This window comes from Crocodylus siamensis, chromosome 4 (assembly GCF_052110815.1).
Source record: "Crocodylus siamensis isolate JL-2025a chromosome 4, ASM5211081v1, whole genome shotgun sequence".
Classification (NCBI taxonomy): Eukaryota; Metazoa; Chordata; order Crocodylia; family Crocodylidae; genus Crocodylus; species Crocodylus siamensis.
Window position 1 is genome coordinate 23,321,132 of NC_143398.1, and position 21,888 is coordinate 23,343,019.

General features: G+C 41.6%; 1 protein-coding gene across 1 annotated transcript in view; it reads right to left on the reverse strand.

Annotated features, from left to right (window-relative positions):
- Nucleotides 1–21,888, reverse strand: part of RELN (reelin) — a 567,367-nt gene that overhangs the window by 89,990 nt on the left and 455,489 nt on the right. The window contains exons 29-36 of the mRNA XM_090041978.1: nt 17,918–18,075; nt 16,867–17,074; nt 10,586–10,662; nt 7,681–7,839; nt 5,578–5,766; nt 5,086–5,359; nt 3,346–3,486; nt 3,065–3,242 (exon numbers count right to left, since the gene is read on the reverse strand). Coding sequence (XP_089898104.1) covers nt 3,065–3,242; nt 3,346–3,486; nt 5,086–5,359; nt 5,578–5,766; nt 7,681–7,839; nt 10,586–10,662; nt 16,867–17,074; nt 17,918–18,075 — 1,384 coding nt within the window. The remainder of the gene's footprint in view (nt 1–3,064; nt 3,243–3,345; nt 3,487–5,085; nt 5,360–5,577; nt 5,767–7,680; nt 7,840–10,585; nt 10,663–16,866; nt 17,075–17,917; nt 18,076–21,888) is intronic.

Genomic DNA, 21,888 nt, shown 5'->3' on the forward strand with positions numbered 1-21,888 from the left:
CCTGGATACAGTGCTCCCTCCCCCACCCTGCTGTTCTGTGGGGACAAACTTTCCACCTCCTGAACTCTACTGCCCACACAAGGGATCTGGCATGAAGCCAACTTCCTCTCTTGCCCCCAGGGATGTGACCCCATGCAAACAGCTTGCAGAGCACATGTCAGGAGTGCCCTGTGGAAGGCCAGGAACCTCCTGTTGTACAGGCACATGGACGTAGAGGTAGCAGGCTGTGTGAGAATGGCTCTGAGCAAACTCCAGACCTACTACCAGAAATCAGTAGTGGAGGATGGAGAGGACGTGGCCAAAGCCACCCGGCACAGAGACATGTGGCACAGAACCTTCCAACTTCCCCCGAGTGGAGAAGGGGACAGTGACAGTGAGGAAAAGGAAGAGGCAAGTGGAACTGAGGACAGCGACAGCAGCAGCAGGTCCTCCAGTGGGAGCTGGAGCAACAGCAACATAGACGACAGGTGAACTGAGCATGTGACCCTGCAAGTGGGGTGGACATGAAAGGAAAGGGTTGCCTGGTTGGAGAGACCAGGAGTTGCTTGTGTGTGTAGCATGTGGTGCAGATATTGTAACACGTCTGGGTGGCCAGCAGGCCTTTGCATGGGTACGCAGGGGTGGGTTTTATAACAGGTTAAGGTTTTCTTTGTGGAGTGATACTCAGAGTGTAGACAATGATGACCTTACATATATAGACATATATTTTTACAAAAAAATTAAAAAATTGTGATCGCTTCTTGGCTTCTTGTGGGCTCAGATCAAGCGTAGTCCTATGCTTACCTGGCAGGGGAAATACCATGATCACCATGGTGGCTTCCTAATTGTACCTAGGGAAGACTGCTCTGCTGGCATGGGATAGTACCCACATAGGTAATGCATAGTTAACCTTAGCTTTATACCTACTTTATACAAATGGAAAATTCCTCCCTAGCTTGCTCCTGGGGCCTTATGTAAAACTTGGGGGTGTCCAAACCCTAAGCTTCCAGACTTGGGCCTGCAAGTAAGATGTCTGCCAAAGGATTTGGGAACATCTGAAGCCCCAGATGGGGGTGGAGGATGTTTGCTGGTAGTAGGACTCCTTATGGTTCTGGACTGACTTACAGATTTGGAATTTGTTTTGGCTAATTTGGCCTGGAATACAGAAAATTTAAATTAAAAAAAAATCATGATCACCAAGGTGGTTTTCCTGCTGGCTGGAGAAAACCACAAATGTGGCAGGGGGCAGTACACTAATTGAGGTAATGTCCAGTGGGAAGATCTTGGCTATATACTGACTTTATGGAAATGGGAGACTCTTCCCCAGGTTGCTCCTGCAGCCACATGGTCGAGGGCAAGCAAAACTTGGGGGCATCTGAACCCCAAGCCTCTGGGCTTGAGCCTGCATGTAGGATGCCTGCCAAAGGAACTGGAAGCAACTGAAGCCCCAGGCAGGGGTGGAGGATGCTTGCCAGTAGCAGGGCCACATATGGTTCTTGAATGACTCACGGATTTAGATTTGATTTGTCTGATTTGACTTGGGACACAAAATTTTCCTTAAAAAAAAAATAAAAATCAACAGGCATTTTCAGGGTAAGGCTTGGCCCTTGCACTCCAGGTGAGCTGACCCTTGTGAGTTTCCCAAATGTGGGAAACTTGGCTGTACAGTTTTGTAGTATTGGGGACTGTGTTTGTGCTTTCCCCTTGGCTTGCTCCTTTGGCCTTTTGGCTAGGAGCACGCATGATGAGGGGGCATTCAAATTCCAATGCCTTTAGGCTTGGGGCCTGCATATAAGATGCCTGCCATGGAATTGGGGAGTATCCAAAGTCTCAGACTGATGGGTCTGGGAGAGAGGAGAGTTGCCCATGGTATAGCCAAACAGATGTGAACGAATTCAGAATTTGGAACTAATTCGGCCTTAAGCCAAAAAAAGAAAAAAAATCAGCATGTCTGCCCCATAATGGGCCATGTGTTTTATAGTCATGCTCAGTGTTGTCTGCATTTAATCAACTTCATAGTTGGTTTCCATGACTGAGCACATGCTGCTTTTGGCAGCAGTTTCATGATCGACAATGCATTTAATCAGATTTCTTTGCATATGAATGTAAGATGAGGACCTTTCATCCCCCATGCTGTTTGGGGGAAAAAGTTTTGCCTTGTATTTGAGTAAATATGGTAGTTGCATATTTTAAAATGATCTCACCTTTAACAGTGCTCTGTGAGAATAACACAAGATTGGAATATGTCAGTGATTATTACAATATTTCAACAGGAAACAGAATTATTCTGCATTTAGTATAGTTAGTATTCTTCACTGTGTTGGTTATCTAAAATTGCCAACTGGAATGGAAATGTTGCAGTGAAATATTTTTAGGATTTCATTTATAGACCCACAGTAGTAGTTGCAAAGTGTTGAATTAATAGTGTGACAATATGTGGATTAGGCTCATTAAAAATGACTTGTGTGTCTGTTTAAACCTAGTGTGGACAAAACTGCCTTAGGGTTTAAAGGAAAGGGCAAAATTGGGAAAAAGGGTCCATTCTAGCTTTCATATTTTTTTAACCTTTCATACAAGGCTTTAAAAATGTTAAGGGATATTATAAAAATGAAATGTATTAATATACTTTAAGTATGCAGTTAAATATGAAGGTCTACAGAATAATCCACAACATGCAAAATTTGTAAAAATAAATATATCGTGTGAGACTCGCAAAGCCAAACAAGAGTTAGACACATAAATACCATTGACTGTAACATGAATTTTGTTTCCAAATTCTGTCCTCAGCTTTTAATATCACAGAAATGAAATGTTATTCTTTTCTTTTGGTGGCTATGCGGGGGATTTGTTAGAAATGAGAATGGAAGGAAAAAAAGTAACAGAAATAATATATTAAATATTCACAAAAAGCATCTGTGCTGAACACAGTGATTGTGCAGGCCAGAAAAGAATAACAAAAGTGAAAAATAACCTCTTGCCTAAATCTATGAAAACAAAAATTTCCAGGACATAAAGAAAAGAAAAATATATTTTGTATTATGAACAGGACTGATATTTTAATAATTTTGAAATTTAAATCTCTAACCCCTTTAAAAATGAGAGCAGTTCCAGATTTGATTGTGTCACCATTCAAATTTCCCCTCTCAGCACCGTAGACATCAGGCCAAAGATCAGGATGCAAGTTACCATTGAAATCATCTTTCAGAACAGAAGGCAGAGGAGCAACAGGAACACAATGTGGACCTCCAAAGCCTCGGTCACATCTGAAAACATATTGGTGGGAAAAGGTATTATCTTTCTGGCCTAATTAAAATAGAACCATCATTTTATGAAGCAAACAGTACACAAAGACGTGTATTTACTTACATGCAGCGGCCTGTGTCACAGATCCCATGGCCTGAGCACATCCAAGGACATCCTGTGGCCAGGACAACATTATCAATAGCCCAAGAATCTGCACTGGGAGTGTAGTCAGACTGAATCCATCTGAACCGTGTTCTGGGAGAGCTAGCAAAAAAGAACAAATGCAACTCAGACTGAAAAACCATGTTCTGCTCTGAAGGGGAAACTGGGCCTTATCCTGATGGCCTTTCTGAGACAAAATACTGACTAACTCTAATAGGATTATTGCTGAGTTAAAATGTCAGCGTTATGTCCACTGCCTTCTAATATCTAACTCTCTGAGTCCTATTTTTCAGTACTGTACTCTTGGTGATCTGTTTACAGTTGGCCATAAATGGTAAATCCATTGCTAAGATTAATGGTTCAAGTGTGGCCACTCTCCAATGGAAGGTTATTGAGCAAGAAACATGAGGTACATTAGCAATCAATAGCTCATTGCACACACAAATGACTGTTCGGTATACCTAGCGATTTACCAGTATAAATCAGCTGGTTATAAACTGCTACGTGTCAGGTTAGAATTAAAGACAGAAACACACACACACACACACACACACACACACACTCTTTCTAGAATTGCTGCCTATCATACAGGGTATTATATTTAGCTGAAAAAAAAAGCTAGAAAAGTTAATAAAGAATTAAGATTCCATTGAATGTTTGATAGTAGATTTGTGCAGGCAAATAACATGCTGTGGACATGACCCTGCTACCATTCAGTTAAAAAGTGCCCCAGGACCAGGATGGGGCCATGCATATGACAAAGACTATCTCCTGTCAACTGCACAGTGGGATTAAGACTCTATCACCAGTGTTGATGCTGACTTGTATTGTGACCTTGCATGTCAAGTAACTCCTCTGCATAAAACTGTCTACTCCCCTGTATAACTGTTTCTCTATCTAAAAAAGGGTGGGTTGGCATTTTTGTTTCAGGGTGGTGTGAGGTTTAGCTATTTATTCCTTACAGAGTGCTTTGAAGAAGTACAACACTCTACTGAGTAATGCTAAGTATTATTGTCATTATTAGTTATACCTAAACATACAGACTGCTTTTATTTAAGCAGGCAGATGCCAGCACATCTGCCATGTTTGTTTTAGAACTGCATGCTCATTGTATGAAGGAGGGTTTAGTTCTTTCTAAAAATAACATTTTCCTCCCAGCCCATAAAGCTGAGGCTGGCAGGTTCAGCAACAACACATTTTCATTTGCTGTAACGTCATGATTAATTTTGTCACACATGGTGGTATATTATTCTGCTATGGAAAGTACAGCCTTTATTACTGCTGTCACGATGGCTTCATTTAATCTGAGAAATGAGGGAGATGTGGAAACATGTCATTGTAAAAGTTTAGGCACTTAAATCTTAGACTTAAATAGCATTACACCTTGCATAGATTGTGAAACACCTTTACTCCAAAGTGTATTCATGAGTGCATTAGTTCTGGCACTTAATTGCTGCATGTTGAAAACCCTTTAGATTTACAACACTTTTTGTGGTTAGGTTGTAGGCAGGGCTCAAGAGCTCACCCACCTAAATCCAGTACTTCCTCAAGCTCTTGCAGCTCATATTATATCTGATAAAATATAATAATACAATATTTCCTTTTACAATAATTTGAAGTAGTCAGCAATATTCCCAATCTTAGGTATATGTGTTCAAATTAGATCAGGAAAGCCTATGCTGCCAGCACAACAGTTCTCACATGGTTGCAGGTGGAAGGTAGACTGTAATTCGCTTCCAGTTCTGGAACCTTTCTGAGGTGTAAATTGAACTCTCAGTATAATGCTGGCATCCAATGGTTGGAGGGACACACTCCTCAGTCACCAAGTGCCAGTCTCTCCCATTGTTTAAAGAATACTGCAGGTGAATGCCATGGGAGTTGCTGAATGGTTTGCTGCAGCCCATGCTCAGCTCAAACTGCAAGAAAGTGGAAGCTGACACATGGAAATCCCAAGTCTCAGCATAACGAGGTTTTCCTAAACAAAGAGAATAAATTATATTTTTAAAGGCATGAATGGTATACGACTTTGCTTGCAATCTGCATTTTCAGTTTCAACCCCCTCAAAGCATTTCCCCTCTTCCCTACAGATTCTTATGTACTTTTAGGCATCTCTCATTTTAAACATTTTGTAAAGACAAAAAACACCCAAAGTTTATAAAACGGGCTCAGAGACCTTCCTCTGGTGACACATACCTATGTTTTCATTGAATATCAGAGCTGTGTCCATGGACAGACAGTCAATTTCTACTTGGCCCCCTTGGATCCTGTACCAACTTGCTTGTAAATCCACGGATCCATCAAATTTATCCTGAAAACCAGTCTGAGAGCTGTCATTCATTCCAATGAGGACATCATCCAGGGCCCACTGTGATGAATGTTTCCCTAGAAACAGAAGGACTGGAAGGTTAGTGAAGTCCAAGGAAGTTGTTTTTTCAGGCCTGTAGGAGACAGACTGAAGAACTAAATTGCTTGAAGAAACATACCTAGCCAGTTGCTCAAGATATCACCCAAACCTTGTCATGTGTCTATTTCTGAGGATCACAGGCCTTTTCCTTCTTATTTTTAAAACTTGAATACCAGTGCCTTTTTGGTCTTTTCCTGCTTTAAATGTACTTTTCCTACTCTTGAATCTCTGTTTACAGATTGGAAGTTTTCAGCATTGGAGTCTTGACCTTCCTGTACTTTCCATATTGCTAAATGGGAAGAGCCCCTGACTAGATGAGAGTGAGTCCTGATGTGGGCCTGGCAGCAAAAGAGATTTGTGGAAAAGGCTGAAAACTCTAAGTGACATGCATAAAGATTCTCCTTGCTTTCTCCCCCACCCACCTCTGTCTTCCTCATTTGTAGAGTCTCCAGCCCATCAAACCCCAATTAATCAGATTTCTTTCCACATTTGCATACTAGATGTCCTCCTAACTCTTCCCCTCTTCTTTGCTATCAACTGGGAAGCAAGTAAAAGATAAGAATGACAGTCTGCTCCCTATACCATCCCCTCTGGGAATGTTGTTTCACCAGCAAGAAGAAAATGGGTCATAAGCCCACCCCCCTGGTAGGACAGGGTCTGTTACAAAGCTGTGAATGTATGGCCGTTAAGGGAAATAGACAGTGGGTGGCTGGAGACTGGGCTTGCTCCATAAGCCACATGACTGTGTTTACTGGACAGTCAGGAAGCAGCCGCTTGGGTGACTCATTTGGGGGCCTGTACAGAGATTGCCTTCATCACTGGGACACAGAGAAGTTTAGGGCAAATCAAGGACCTTTTCAGGGGAAATCTATTTGATATGAAATGTTGGAAAGGAGGGCTTGGCAAGGAGCTGCCAAGTTTTTGTGAGTTCACAAGTCTTGATGGGATCTGAACCAGGAAGTAGATAAATCTGCAACGGCACTGGGGAAGTCAGTAACTACTTAGAAATCTGGCTGGTGGGGTGAAGGAAGTGGGGCAGCCAAGCTAACTTTTGGTGCCTCTTGGAGGATAGTGACCAATTTCCTAATGAACTCAAGCTTGGAATGGACTTGGAGGGGGTCCTCAGGACATTGGGGAAAGGGGGTTTGGTCACTTAATGTCTGAATCAGTGAAGAAAGAACCCACTTCTATTCTCTCTCTTAACACTCAGTACCCACTTTACCCATATGCCAGGAGAGGTTGGTAGGTCCCAGAGGTGGTCTGGGGCCAGGCTGGAAGGGGTAGGGATGACAACAGCTAAAACAGGTGTGAACACTAAAGGAAGAATGATCACCTGCCCTGAGTAACTTATTGCTGGGTGATGTTTCAAAATTATTTAATAAAATCACTACCTAATTAAGCCACATCTCTTGCATTTTATATCCTTGCATAACCAAGACAATTCACTTCAGCTTATAAATTGCAAACAAAAAGCATAAACAAAACTAGCCATCAAGATGATAAATAGCACCTGGGAACCCATGTCATTTTAGTTAAACTGTCTTTATTTTCCCATTCCCTCTAATTGGTTATCATTTTGAATATTTAAATTATATTATATTATATTAATAATTATACTATAATTGTAAACCTTTCAGTGCAGGATCTGTGTAGTTAGTTATTTGCTCTCTAAATCACCATGTACATTTCTGGTGCTGTATAAATAACCATAACAAAACTATGACGAAGACAAGCCTAAGTAGACCATTACTTCTAAGTGGGCACCATATCTCTTTCGGGTTGTTTTCCCCAAATTAAAATGTCTTTGATCTTTAAATATATTTATAAGCATGGGAAAAGCAGATGATTCAGTTGGAAGGCTGCTTATTGAAATTCTAGCACACGTTGCCTACCATGCTGGGGTTGCCACCACCGGAAAGCAGTTGCAGATGTTTTAGCTTCACGAGGAAGTTCTATTGAAACTATTTGCGGTTCTAAGAAAGACATGAAGTCCAGTTCTCGCAGCAAATGCCAGGTGATTCCATTGTCATTTGTGTACTGAACCACAAGCCCTGCATTTAAAATGAAAAAGACATTTACCTAGACCGCACAGAAAAATAAGGAGGCCAGTTCTTCAGCTTTTACTTGCGTAGATTCCCATATCAGTTTAATGTAAGCCACATGCCATGGGAGAGTGGATTTTATTTTTTATATAACACAAGCGTTTGGTGAAAAGTTTCTTGTCTCGATTCCCCTTTCACTTGTACTGGATTTGGGGAAACTGTTTAATCAAATTACTTTATTCTTGATTTGTACCAGAGTAGATAATTGCTTAGTTGAACAAACTATGAAGTAGTAAATCAGAATCAGCTTTAGGGTATGTACAGGAGTTTGGCGAGGTTAGGAGGAGGTAAGAACATATTAAAAATGACCACCTGATCTAACTTAGTTCACCCACATGTGGACCTTACACTTAGACTCTTATTTAGGTCAATCTGTGAACTGTACAAAAGTTCCAGGAAGGTTGGATTGGTCAAAAAATGGCTGACTTCATTTGATTTAACTCTACCTCAGGGGTGTACTAAGTTAGATAGGGTATAGGAAGACCAATCTAAATGAACTTCTGTACACATTTGGACATTGGTGACAGCTTCAGACTTGGGAAAGCCCAGCTGCTGGCTCAAGTCCCAGGGCAGCGCTTTTCCTACACCTCCCACCATGCCCTGGCAGAAGGCTATTTTTTGGCTCCCTGGCCCCTCCCCTCACCCCCAAAAGGACAACCCCCCCACAGACCAACCAGCTTTCCTCTCCTTCCCACTGAGACTGCCAAATCTCTGATCCCGCAATCTGCTCCTGGTGCTGGTTTTATCATCAGTTACTGGTACCAGGAGCCAACTAAAGTAAGTTGAGGTAGGGGGAGGAGTGGATAGGATCAAGGAGGGGTGGTTCACCAGGGAGTTGTTTGTCTAGGGGTGTAGGGGGTCAGGGGTTTAAAAATAATCCCTGGTTAGCGGGGAGAGCCCCCATATCCGACCAACCCTTCTCCTGCAGAGCCACCATCCTTCTCAATCCTACCACTCCCCTCCTCCCAACATCCCTCACACCAGGCTTCTAGCACCTGTGTACTTACTAAGTTAGACTGGGGCCATTTTTAACTCAAACTAACCCCCAAACTTCTAGGTGCACTGTCTGTATGAAGCCTTAATGTTAATAAGCCAAGCACATTTAGCTAGACTTCCAGTTGGGGTCACAAAACACGGCACTTTTTTTCCTGCCCAAATGAAAACTGTCTGATTTTGATTTAAAATCAGATATGAAAACAGAGCTCTTGCCTTGACTATGCCTGAAACTGTACTTTCACTGCCTGAAATCTTTGCGGGAGATTTACATTTAAACTACCAATATTATCCCAAGGCAGAGAAGTTTCTATGGGATGCAAATCACATGTGGAGCAAAGCCTTTTGTATATGAACGTTTTTGAACGATGGGGAAAAATGCTATCTGTTTCTATACTCTTCCTGTCTGGTAGAGCTCCTCTGGGGTTGACTGTGTCTCTGTCTGAATGGAAGTCAGGCTTGGTACTGAGCAGAGAACCATGCAGAGGTAATTTGTATCCTACAATGGAGATTATTTTTGTTCAGGTACAATTAGATTTGGTACTGGTATAGCGGTATAGATTTAAGCTCAGACATTTTCCAACAGCTGTACAACCAGCTGACAAATCACTTGGTGGTACTGTTGTCATACTTTTGGATGAACATTCGAAAACAAGCCATAAACAGCCAAGCAATTTATTTTGATTCATTTGCAATGTCCTTTTAAAATCAGCATTCCCATAATACATTCTACCTGCTTCACACTGGTTCACTGGTAGAAGAGGGGCATGACAATTCAGGACAAATTAGCTTTAAAAACACCTCTACCACAGCTATTAACATTCCCATGGGAAGCTGCGGATTCTTGGAATACCACCTTGTTCTGAGACAGAAAATCTATACATGTCAATGCCTCATTTGCATGTAACATCAATAAAATAATTGCATAATGCTCCCAGCTGCTTTTACACAACCAAAATTGTCATGCATAGGGCCAGATCCTCAACTGTCATACATTTTCACATCTGTATTCTCAATGGAATTGCATCAGTTAATACCAGTTAAGGATCCACTTTCAAATCTCTTTTTGATTCTTTTCAGGCTAATGTATCTGGGAGAGCAGGGGGGAATGACGAACTAGGGGCATGAGAAAAATAAGGTTACACTGCAGCTAGTAAAAACTAGATTTTTTTATATTAAATCATATCTTCGACTTCAATTACATACCTCTGCATTTGAAGTAAATAGGTAATAGACTGTACCCTTTTAATACATTTTTAAATGAAATATTTCCTCTAAAATTATCTGGATCTTACATGCAAGTAAACAAACATAAAAATAGTAAGAGGCCCTTGTGGGCATCACAGAGGTTGTATCCATGCGAGTGTATCTTTATTTGATGCTTTACTTTTTCTTAAATTGGGAGTTAGGAAACTAGGATACACCTTAAATTCAAGAGAGTCTTATATTTGAAGGAACATGGTACAACAATAGATTAACAGCAGGGATGCATGGCACGGACATAAACTGGAGTTCAGAATATGGAACAATAATTAGTAGATTGTTTGGATTTTCTTTAATTCATAGATGATTTCCTCACCCTTCATAAAAAGGGAAGAGCAAATTGATTCACATTAATAATATAATTTTGTTAATATTGTAAAATAGTCAAAATTAACAAAAACACAGATAAAAGCTGGTTTCTAATGAAAAAAGATTTTACCTTCATTCCTGGCTCTTGGTTTGTTGCAAGAAGAACCAATAGCTTTACTTCCAATTTGTACATAAAACTGAACTAGTCTGTTAAAAACAATTAAAAATCTCATTAGAAAATAAATCTAATATTGATAATATTTTTTACTTTTCCTATCTGATGATGATTGTTTAATGATGTCATTATTGAGTGCTGCTTATTTAGTTAAAGTTTCCATTGAAATAAAACAATGCATTAAGTTCTCAGAAGTTCTTTCTGGGCAGGGAGTATTAAGGCCCAATAATTCATGAGGCGTTTGAGTGGTTACTTGGTACTGTTCTGAATAAAGGTGCTGTCTGTATAATGCAGTGTATCTGTGTAGTGCAGTTGGAAAGAAAAAGAATTAAAAATATCCTGCTGAAACATTTTAATGTAGCTTGTGTCAATAAAACAATGGGACTTCTGTCCTTGTGAAATGACTGTTTAAGAGCTCAATACAAGGCTTTCTTGGGTGATGGGCTAAAGCTGCTATATCTCTGGAGTTTCTAATAGCTCTTGTGAGAATGATATTAAGGAAGGATTAAGCCAAAACATTTATTACTATTTTTGAAATTTTAACAAGCAAATCAGAATCCCACTACATTGGGTATATATATATGTGAGTGTCGAAAGGTCTCTCTAGCCCAGTATCCCTTCTCTGACAGTGGCTAATGCTTCAGAGCTAGGTGTCAAACCCTCTCAGGAGGCAGATATGAGATAATCTGCCCCTCACATTAGCTCTTCTTTTGATTGCTAATAGTTTAGAAATGTATAACAAAATATGCAGTAATAATTAATTAGGGTAATTCTGGATGTTCTGATATCCAGTCCATTTTTTAACCTTAAATTCTTGGCCTCAATAAATTCTTGTGGCCAACCTGGAGGGAGGCGGGCAGTGGGGTTCCACAGGGCTCAGTCCTCGGGCCCGCACTGTTCAACATCTTTACCAGTGACTTGGATGAGGGGGTGAAAAGCACCCTGTTCAAATTTGCTGATGACACTAAGATGTGGAGGGATGTGGGCACACTAGATGGGAGGAATAGGCTGCAATCGGACCTAGACAGGTTACAAGGGTGGGCGGATGAGAATAGGATGGGATTCAACACAGACAAGTGCAAGGTGATGCACCTCAGGAGGAACAACCGGCACCATACCTACAGGCTGGGGAACTCCCTTCTTGTCAGTACAGAGGCGGAAAAGGATCTTGGAGTCATCATTGACTCCAAGATGAACATGGGCTGGCAGTGTGGGGATACAGTCAGGAAGGCCAACTGTACCTTGTCATGCATCCACAGATGCATCTTGAGCAGGTCCAAGGAGGTGATCCTGTGGTCAGGCCACAGTTGGAGTACTGCATCCAGTTCTGGGCGCTGCACTTCAAGAGGGACATGGACAACATGGAGAGGGTCCAGAGGAAGGCCACTTACATGATTGGGGGCAGCAGGGCAGGCCCTACGAGGAGAGGCTACGGGACCTGAATCTGTTCAGCCTCCACAAGAGAAGGCTGAGGGGGGATCTTGTGGCCTGTTATAAACTAGTCAGAGGGGACCAGCAGGCACTGGGGAAGTCTCTGTTCCCCTGAGCACTGCCAGGAGTGACCAGGAATAACCATGACAAGCTGGCAGAGGGTAGATTCAGACTGGACATCAGGAGGCGCTACTTCACTGTCAGGGCGGCTAGGATCTGGAACCAACTTCCAAGTGAAGTGGTGCTGGCTCCTACCCTGGGGGGTTTTAAGAGGAGGCTAGATGAACACCTTGCTGGGGTTGTTTGACCCCAGTACTCTTTCCTGCCATGGCAGGGGGTCAGACTAGATGATCTACTCAGGTCCCTTCCGACCCTAGAAACTATGAAACTATGAATTCCACAGTTTAATTATACATTTTTTGAGAAAGTCCTGTACATTTCTTGACTTGGAATCTCCCACATTTTAATTTAACTGAGTGCTCTATATTCTCAAATTATGAGGAAGGGAAAGCAGAAGCTCCTACTTTGCCTTTTATATGGCATTAATTATTGTATATCCCTCCTTTTTCATCTTTTTTGTATGGTGAACAGTTTCTCATATGAGAATTTTTTCATGCTCTTGATCCTTCTCATTATCCTTCTCTAAACTCTCTCTAATTTTTCTGTACCCTGCATATGACTGGGTGTTCAATACAGCATACCGCATTCTTGATGAGGCTCTAACACTGTTTAATATAAAGTCATTATAATATTTTGTATTATTCTTTACCTGAATTCTTATGCACAATTAATTTTGTTAATTTTTCTGACTATAACTGCCTCTTGTGTAGAGGCTTTCATCAAACCATTTACAGAGATAGCCATATCTCCTTGAGATGACAGAATCAATTAGAACCCAGTATGGTGTTAGACTAATTTAAATCTTTCCCTCCAATGTGCACTAGTTTGAATTTATCAACACTGAATGAATATTCAATTAAATCATAGGGTCCAGTCTCTTAACTTTTTAAACTCTTAACTCTTTATCGTTCTCCCTTCCCACAACTAACCTAAATAACTTGGTGACACCTATAAATAGTGTCCTCTTATTACTCATTTTCCTTTTCCAGATCATTAATTTAACAACAGCGGGAACTGATATGGGTCTTTAAGGTCCCCAGACTTTTGCCATGATGAAAATGCCTACTTAATGCAGTTTTTCTTCTCTTGGTCAGTTTCTGATCCTTGCCAATGGTTAGTCTCTTGTCCCATGGCTCTTTAGCTTCTTCAGCAGCCACTGGGATCTCGTGAAAAACCTGGTAGAAAGCAACCCCATAACTCATTCAAACTTTTCCTTCTTTTATTTTAAATGTACTAAATTTGGTGGGTGATTTTTTTGGTTTATGTAAATGAAAGACTTCTCCATTCCCACTGGGCTAATTCCACTGGCAGAGGAGGTGCCCTTGACTTGCTCTGGTATTAGTGATAACAGAATCAAGCCAAAGGACTATGGCTAGGCATAATGCAGTGTACGTGCTCCACAAACTTTACTCAAACTGCCCTGCATGAATATCACAATCTTCTTCTGTTCCTTTGGCTTCTGTAAAACAAGCCCTGCATTCACGCTCAGTTGTCTAAAACTGCCTGATGCACATCTGAGGTACTGCAGATCCACAGGCAGAGGCACAACAACCAGGGTCTGCATTTTAGGCAACAACAGAGGCTGGGCTGGCTATAGCAGCTGTGGCAGGGGCTGGCCTGGCTCCTGCAGCTGCATCAGGGGCCAGGCTGGTTGCAGCATGTGGCATTTTTGCACTCGCTTAACTGGTGCCCTGTTTCCCCATCACTTGTTACACAACTGTTCACAGGAACTAGGATGAGATTAGCAAGACCATGGTTATTTGCCTTAGCCAGTGTCTAATTCTGTATCTAAAGAGCTGGAAAGGTTACTGTATTACTGCATTTATCCAACAGGACTCCACTGCCTTTTTTTTTTTTTGGAAAATCATTACCAGCCTTGTATAAGTGTGTATGAAAGAGTGCTCAGGTAGTTAAACACTAGCTGGTGGCAGATTTGGAAAGGGTTTTCGTCCTATTGCAAACAATTTGACCAACAGTTTCTTGCACATGGAAAGACTAATTTTAAAAAAGGTCCTGTTCTGCAGGAGGACAGGCTGCCCATCCAGTCTGTAAAGGTTTGACCCAAAACAACTCTCTGAGCCTGTTCTACAGTCATTAGCAGCACAGCCTGCCACAGAGATGGGAGCTGACTCAGCTAACGAGCCAGATGTCATCACTTAGAAAAAATATATTCCACAGTTTTTTATCTAGCTTCTGCAGCTGCCAGGTAGGCCCCATGTGTGCCTTGCACTTGCTGAGCAGATAGTGAAGGAAGTAATCAGGGACAAGCATTAGGAGCAGGAGGGAGTGACTAAATCAGTAATAAAACTGCATCCAGGTATCATACTGGCAGCCTAAGGATGTAAATGCTGCAAGAAAAATTGTGGCCTGGCTATTCTGGGCCTTCAGAAACGTGGTAGCTGGCAGATTCCAGAACAAACCTGTGGTGTATGGCAGCGTGACTTAAAAATGGCTTGCATGTAATGAATTTGCAGTTCACCTTACAGCTCCTTTTAAATTATGAGATGCACTCCTCACTCCTCAAACAATGGCACAGTATTCAGGGGAGACAAGGGGACAGACAGGGCCTGGCAGACAGGTGGACCCTTAAACTTATGGTTAACATTAAATATACTGTGTTTAAAGCCACTGATTACAATAGGAATTAAGCACATGCTTAAAATTAAATCCTTGTTCAGGTAATCATGGAAGTGAGATACTTTCTGGAACTGGGACCAGGATCAAGCTGGGGGATGATCCCATGGGCTAGGGGCAGACATGCAAAAGCCTGAGTCTGAATTGATTCAGTTTTGCAGATTAGTCTAACTTGGTTAAGCTAAACTGGTTTGTAACCATACAGACACCTCAGAAATGCAGGCACACAGCTGCAATGGCTCAGGCTAGAAGCTGGGGGGAAGGGTGGTGCTAGAGCAGCCCTTCCTTCACTTCCAGAGTTTCACCTGAGGGTGCTGTGGCCAGGCCCCCGCAGGATGCTCTGGTTAGGGAGGAGTTTCCTTCTGCCCTTCTGAGTAGCCCAGAAGGGAATTGATAAAACAGTGTTTATCATCCCTAATTCAGTGTTTATCACCCCATTAAGAAAACAACACAGGGACATTACCGGCTACCTGTTGATTCTGCTGTCATTAGGAAGAGTTCAGCCTGAATATCTGTGTTTAGAGCAAGTAGATCAAAATGTACATAAATTTGGGGAAGTCTGCTCCTCATGCCTACCGCTTGAGAAAAACCATTCTATTTCTGGGTTTGAGAAGCTGAATGATACTATTGCTTCTTCTTTTTTTTTTTTGAGGGGGACAGGGTGGGGCGGAGGGGTGGAACAGCACTGGACCTGGCTCACACACCTCAGTTGTTTGAGGAAGTTATCCTGATTCTGATAATGAACACTGACTCTGACTTCTTTGGACAAATCAATTTGTAGTAGTACTAAATACACACGCTAAGTAGATGTTTGAGAATAGGGCTCTATTTTAGTAGGTATCGCTTGCTGGAGCAATTTTGAGAAGCATGATAACAGTTTTCTCATGCAAGTAAGGAATAAAAGGGTCAAGAAAAAGAATCACCTTGCTTCTGTAAGGTATAAGAGAGATTTTTTAAACCTATTTGAAACTAAAGTTGTAAAATTCTTTATGTAAACATTTGCTATTAAAGAATGGTTTTCTAGTAATGTAGAAACTGAAGAAAACTCTGTCTTCTGCCATAACACTTCTAAATGACAGGAAAAGGAATCCTGAGTAATATTCACATATACATTTTAGCATGATATGATGACATTAGACATTGTATTCTGCTATTCATTACATAAATGCTGAAAACCCCCATAGGACACATAAGGACACAGAGGAATAGGTGCACTCCCCTGTGAACCATGAACAGAGTCACAGATGCACACAAATAACTGCCAGACATGTGGATTACAGAAAAAGGCAGCCGTTGTTCTATTGCATGCTGCCCCTATGTTGCTGGCAATCTTGCCAAGTCCATGGCCCACATCACATAGTATGGGGGATTGTTTGGGAAATACTGTTAGGGTTGCTAGGGTGCGAGTAGTCTGTGCAGTAGGATCCCATAGAAGCCAAGGCAGCTGTGTTTGATAATGCAGCAAAATTCTTCCTGTCAGATTTAACTCCATTTCAAATTCAGCACCCCTTACAGAGGAAGGCAGTGTGGAGCAGCAGGCCAGCAGACGTTTGCTCAATAGCCATGCTATCAGGACATACAGGATTCATGGACTTTTGTAGAAAAGATAGCTTTCTACAGGGGTTGAGGCCTGGACTGCTCACAGGCCTTTGGCTTTGTGTTGTTCCAGGCCATGTCTCCTGTCTGTCCCACTGAGAACATCCTGCTAAGACACTGTCACCAAAAAGCAAGAATGTGTATTTTCCATGTTCTCATTCCCTTGCTTTTTAACTTCATATTCCCCCTTCCAACCTTTACTCAAGAAAGGGAAGGATTTTGTCTAGTGTTAACAAAAACAATTAAACAAACAAAAAGCAAAAACAAAAAAATAAAAACCCAGTTTTTCTGAAGTGCAGTGTATTTCCCATCTTCAAGCTGTTCCTTAATAAAGTATTGGTTGCAGTTAAAAAAAAAAGAACACTTCATACCACCTTGTGCCTCTTGCTGTAATAGCCCAGGGGATGCAATAGTAACATGCATACAGTGTTTCAGGAGTGGCATTTACTATTGACCTGATATTTGCGGTATCCAGAGGGACTGTTCTTGCTTCCCGTTTACCAGGCCCATTGAAGTAAAGAGATTTTCCATCACTCAGGGTTCCACAGCCTGTCCCAACCTGACCTCCAGTTATCTTGTACCAGAGAGGGCTCAGCTTCCTCTCAAACCTGTCGAACATCTCACTGTGATTAGGTACATTAGACACACAGGTTCCATGTGAGGCTTCAGAAGAAAAAAAATATATAGGAGATGCTTTGTTGAAACAGTGAACAGTACAAGTCAGATTCAGTAAATTGACAAATGGTAAAATTTCTTACATATATTAGACTTGGATGAGGAAGCCCCATGATAAAAGGATTTGTACCTTCACTTAATACTCTTTCTAGCCAAAATAAGGATCCTTTCCCTAAAATCCTTTCTAAGAGTGGCGGGATGTTTAATAGGTGGAAAATGTCCATAGTTGATACTGATCAGACACAATTTTAGTTAACAGAAAATAATTTTCCTGTTGCATTTGTTTAAACAAATTAAACCAACAACATGCTGTTGCAGAGGGTTTAAAAGAATAGCATATGCAACTGGTTGTGCCAGTCACAGTTGGTTTGTTGTTGTTTCTGTATAAAAACCCTTGAAACCACAAATGAACAGAATTTTTCACAGAAGGCCTGTCATAACATATGCTCATTTCTTGTCACATGCCATCTCAAGGCCAGGGGACTAAAACAGTAGGAATTTGTTTGAAGATTGTCCAAAAAAATTCTAAGCAGACTTTTTAGTTTATAATATTTTCTCCAGATTTCTCTTTTATCTTTAGGTCTCTTCCCATTTATATGGATGACAATGTTCAAAGTGTATAATAGTCAGAAAATATCACTAGTATGCATGTATTCTTGTAATGTTTCACTTCGTCAGTGCTGGATGCCGAGCTCATGAACTGTGTTTTTACTCAAGCAAAAAGATTTTCACTACCACCCCATGAGTTAAAGACATCCTAATTAGATGCTACATTTTATACAACTCATCCAAATATTTTACAGCAATAACATATACTAAATATAGCCTTACCTGTATAGCCCAAGTCACAAAAACAGACTCCAGAAACACAGTCCCCATGACCACTGCAATAATTAGGACAAGGCTCTGAGATGTAAACTCCATCTAAGCCAAAAGGGGGCACATTTTTGTGAGAACTGCTCTCTTGGATCCAGCGAAATCTAGTTTTACTGTGGGAAATGATAACCAAAGGCACAGTGTTACTGTTGATTGCTTTCAGACCCCTTTGTACACTTCATGCACTGCCTCAAGTTGGAAATTAAAAGCAGCTTTTTCTAGAATAGCCCTTGCACATGAGATGCAAAGATGTGCTTGGAAAACACTAATTTTCCTTATACTTTTGTGAAATTTCTCTTATGAATTTTCCTTCCAGACAGTTTCTTCTACACATTTTGACCTTCTGCATTTTCCTGACGCTATAACCCACAATGTGGCATGAAGGGTGATTGTGTGGCTTTATCAGTAGGCAAGAATGACATGAATTGTTGCTGTCTTTGAAATTTGACTCCTTAGAGCTTTGGAAATGCTGTATCCACTTAGGGATTTGGCACAGGTTACCTGTATAATGTCAGTAATGTGTGGAATGTTGTGATGTCATAAAATGATGGCGTTTTTAGAGCAGTCATAGATTTCATAGATGTTAGGGTCGGAAGGGACCTCAGTAAATCATCGAGTCCGACCCCCTGCCCTAGGCAGGAAAGAGCGCTGGGGTCAGATGACCCCAGCCAGGTGCTTGTCCAGTCTCCTCTTAAAGACCTCCAAGGTAGGGGAGAAAACCACCTCCCTTGGAAGCCCATTCCAGATTCTGGCAACCCTCACCATAAAGAAATTTTTCCTAATGTTTAATTTAAATCTGTCCTCCATCAGTTTATAGCCTGTGGTCCTAGTAACCCCAAAGGGTGCCCTGGTAAACAGAGAATCTCCTATTCCTTGCTGTCCCCCCACCCCTTTCTCCCCCCGATGAATTTGTAGATGGCCACAAGATCTCCTCTAAGCCCTGTTTTGCAGAGGCTGAAGAGATTCAGGTCCCTCAATCTCGTAGGATCTTACCTGCAGGCCCTTAACCATACAAGCAGCCCTCCTCTGGACCCTCTCAAGGTTATCCACATGTCTCTTAAACTGTGGTGCCCAGAACTGGATGCAGTACTCCAGCTGCAGTCTTACCAACGCCACATAAAGGGGAAGTATTACCTCCTTAGACCTGTTTGTGATGCACCTTCTAATACATGATAGTGTGTGATTGACTTTACTTATCACTTCATCACATTGATGACTCATGTCCATTTTGGAGTCGACTACGTCTCCGAGATCCGTTTCTGCTGTTGTGCTGCTTAGAAAGTCACCTCCCAGTCTGTAGGTGTGTTGGTGATTCTCTCTCCCTAGATGCAGCATTTTGCACTAATCATATCACTGTTAAACTGCATCCTATTCTGTTCTGCCCACATTCCTAACCTGTCCAAATTTGCCTGAATCCACTTCCTGCCCTCCAGCGTGTTTACCTTGCCCCATAATTTGGTGTTGTCCATGAATTTGGAGAGTGCTTTCCACGCCTGCATCCAAGTTACTAATGAAGATATTGAACAGCACTAGTCCAAGGACTGAACCTTGGGGAACTCTACTACCCACATTGTTCCAGGTCAAAAATGACCTGTCCACCACCACCCTCTGGGTGCATCCTGTAAGCCAATTCTCTGTCCACCTGACTGTGTAATAATCTACATCACAACCACTTAAATCTGGTGAAGGCTTTGGGTCCTTTCAGACCTGCATAACTGATTTGCCACTAGGGGCACTGACAGATATGCAGCATCCTGGTCTAACTCATGGCACTTCACAGAAAGTGCCATAAGTTAAATCGACCCTCCTGACCCAACAGATGTTCACTGTTGGATTGGGAGAATGGGGCATTGCACTCTCCTTTGGAGCCGATACAGCTGAGGCATGTGTGCAGCTTCTCTTCCCTAGCCCTGGCCTTCCCCCTCCCCCACAGCTTCGGTCTGTGTGATGGGAGCAGGGGAGAAGTATGAGGAGGGAGCTCAGGCTGGGGTGGTTTGCAGAACCTGTGATGAAGTGTGGGCAGGTGAATTGGAGAGAGGGCAGGAGTTGAGGGGGTTAGCTGGCTCTGCGATTAAGTGCTGAGAGGGCTGAAGGGAGGTGTGGTGGGGCAGGGTGACTAGCAGAAGTTTGAAGGGTGGGAAGGCATAGAGTGGCTGAGACCTGTGTATCCTGGGATACTGGAGGAATGAAAGTAAGGCATTTTATTTCTCCAGAGCATCCATACAATACCCTGGGATTACCTGGGCAAAGTGAATCAAAGATCAACCTCAGCTGTAGTGACATATCTTTGAAACATTTAGACGGTACTTATGGCAATTTTACACCCCTTAACTAGTGACTGCTCTCATTTTAGATGCCTTTATGACACTTTTAAGGTAACTTGTGCAAAGGCCCTTATCCATTGCTGAGCTGCTTGTTACATTTTGAAATTTCAGAAACTCATTTGGTATAGTACTTTTAAAAAAATGATAAGGATGAGGAATTTGATATGATGTGATGGTGATGTATCTTTGTTATTGGCCAATTCAGACAATGTTACATGCAAATTCACTTATAGGTCTTTGGATAGCTGAACTGAAGTGTAAGCATCCTTTCTCTTGACTATAGTGAAGTCGCAAAGCTAATCCCTAAAAACAGTGGCCAGACTTTCAACTGGTATATACTAGCAAATCTCTGTTGATTTCAGTAGGTCTATGCTAATTTACTACATCTGTCCCATTGCTTAAGAAGTTTTTCAAAGAAAAAAAAGGATCTAGAGGATAGCAGCCAGGGACTGCCTTTCCATTGGATTTACAGGTGCTAGTTAAGGATCTGGGAAGCTTTCCAAGTCTGAGTCTCTTGTTAGTTGAAAGTCTCATTTCATTTTCCCAACTATGTGTGTATTCATCATATGAAACATCCCATGTTTCTGACTCACCCACAGGAATGGGATCTGGGATGGGTCAACTGGGAGTGTGTGTCCACAGATTCAGAAGTTAATTGATGTTACCCCTTATTATACAGGAAGTCTGTAGCAGAACTGGGATCTTATGGATTAAAGACAAGAGCATTCTTACTATATTGTCTGAAATGTAATGTATCCTTTCTTTCTTGCTATTGTCCATTGGTCTAGTACCCAAGTGATGAACAAGACATTTTTAGCATCAACTTTTTAGTACATTCTACCACCTAACAATATGGTCAGGATAACCCATTAACTTTGAACTCTGAACTGGGACAAAACTAGTACAATGTTGACATGCACAGCACATACACTGTGTATGTTTAGTATTGACAGTTTCCTATCTGTAATGTTAATCTGTTGAATAGATGATACAGTGGTAACTTTTTGTTTTGGTTCTGCTGTTTTCTTCTGATTATGTTATTGAACATAATGCCAAACAGACTGCTGCTATTGATTCTGTGCTGCTTGTTTTGGGTAAATCAAATCAGCTAGCGTCAGATTTGTGTGACTCAGCACCTGTTCTTATTGTCTAATTACTGAAAAATACTTATTATGGTACACATGATAATCTGACTCCCTGCAGTAAAGATATTGCCTTCTCTTGTGACACAGCATACCATATACTGTAAATCTTTGTAGTTGGAGAAGGGTAAAAACCTAGTCTTAGTCTGATATGGCAGGAAGTGGCAGATAGCAACAGCATAGTTATATTGGGGGAGACAGAAGAGAGGACAGGAAATCTCAGTATGTTCAGGTAGGTGCATTAGCAGATGACCAGCTTTAGAGAGATAAAGGCAGGATATTTCTATGTAACATTTTAGAGGGTAGCCAAGCTCAGGAGTTTTTACTGTGATACAGAAAACCTGGAAATAGAAATAAGAAATTGCATGAAAGTTCAAGTAAAATTCATAAAAAGTCCTGCCTGATGAGGCTTGTTTGACATTTTCTCATTTGTACAGGTCACCCAGAAATTTTATATGCT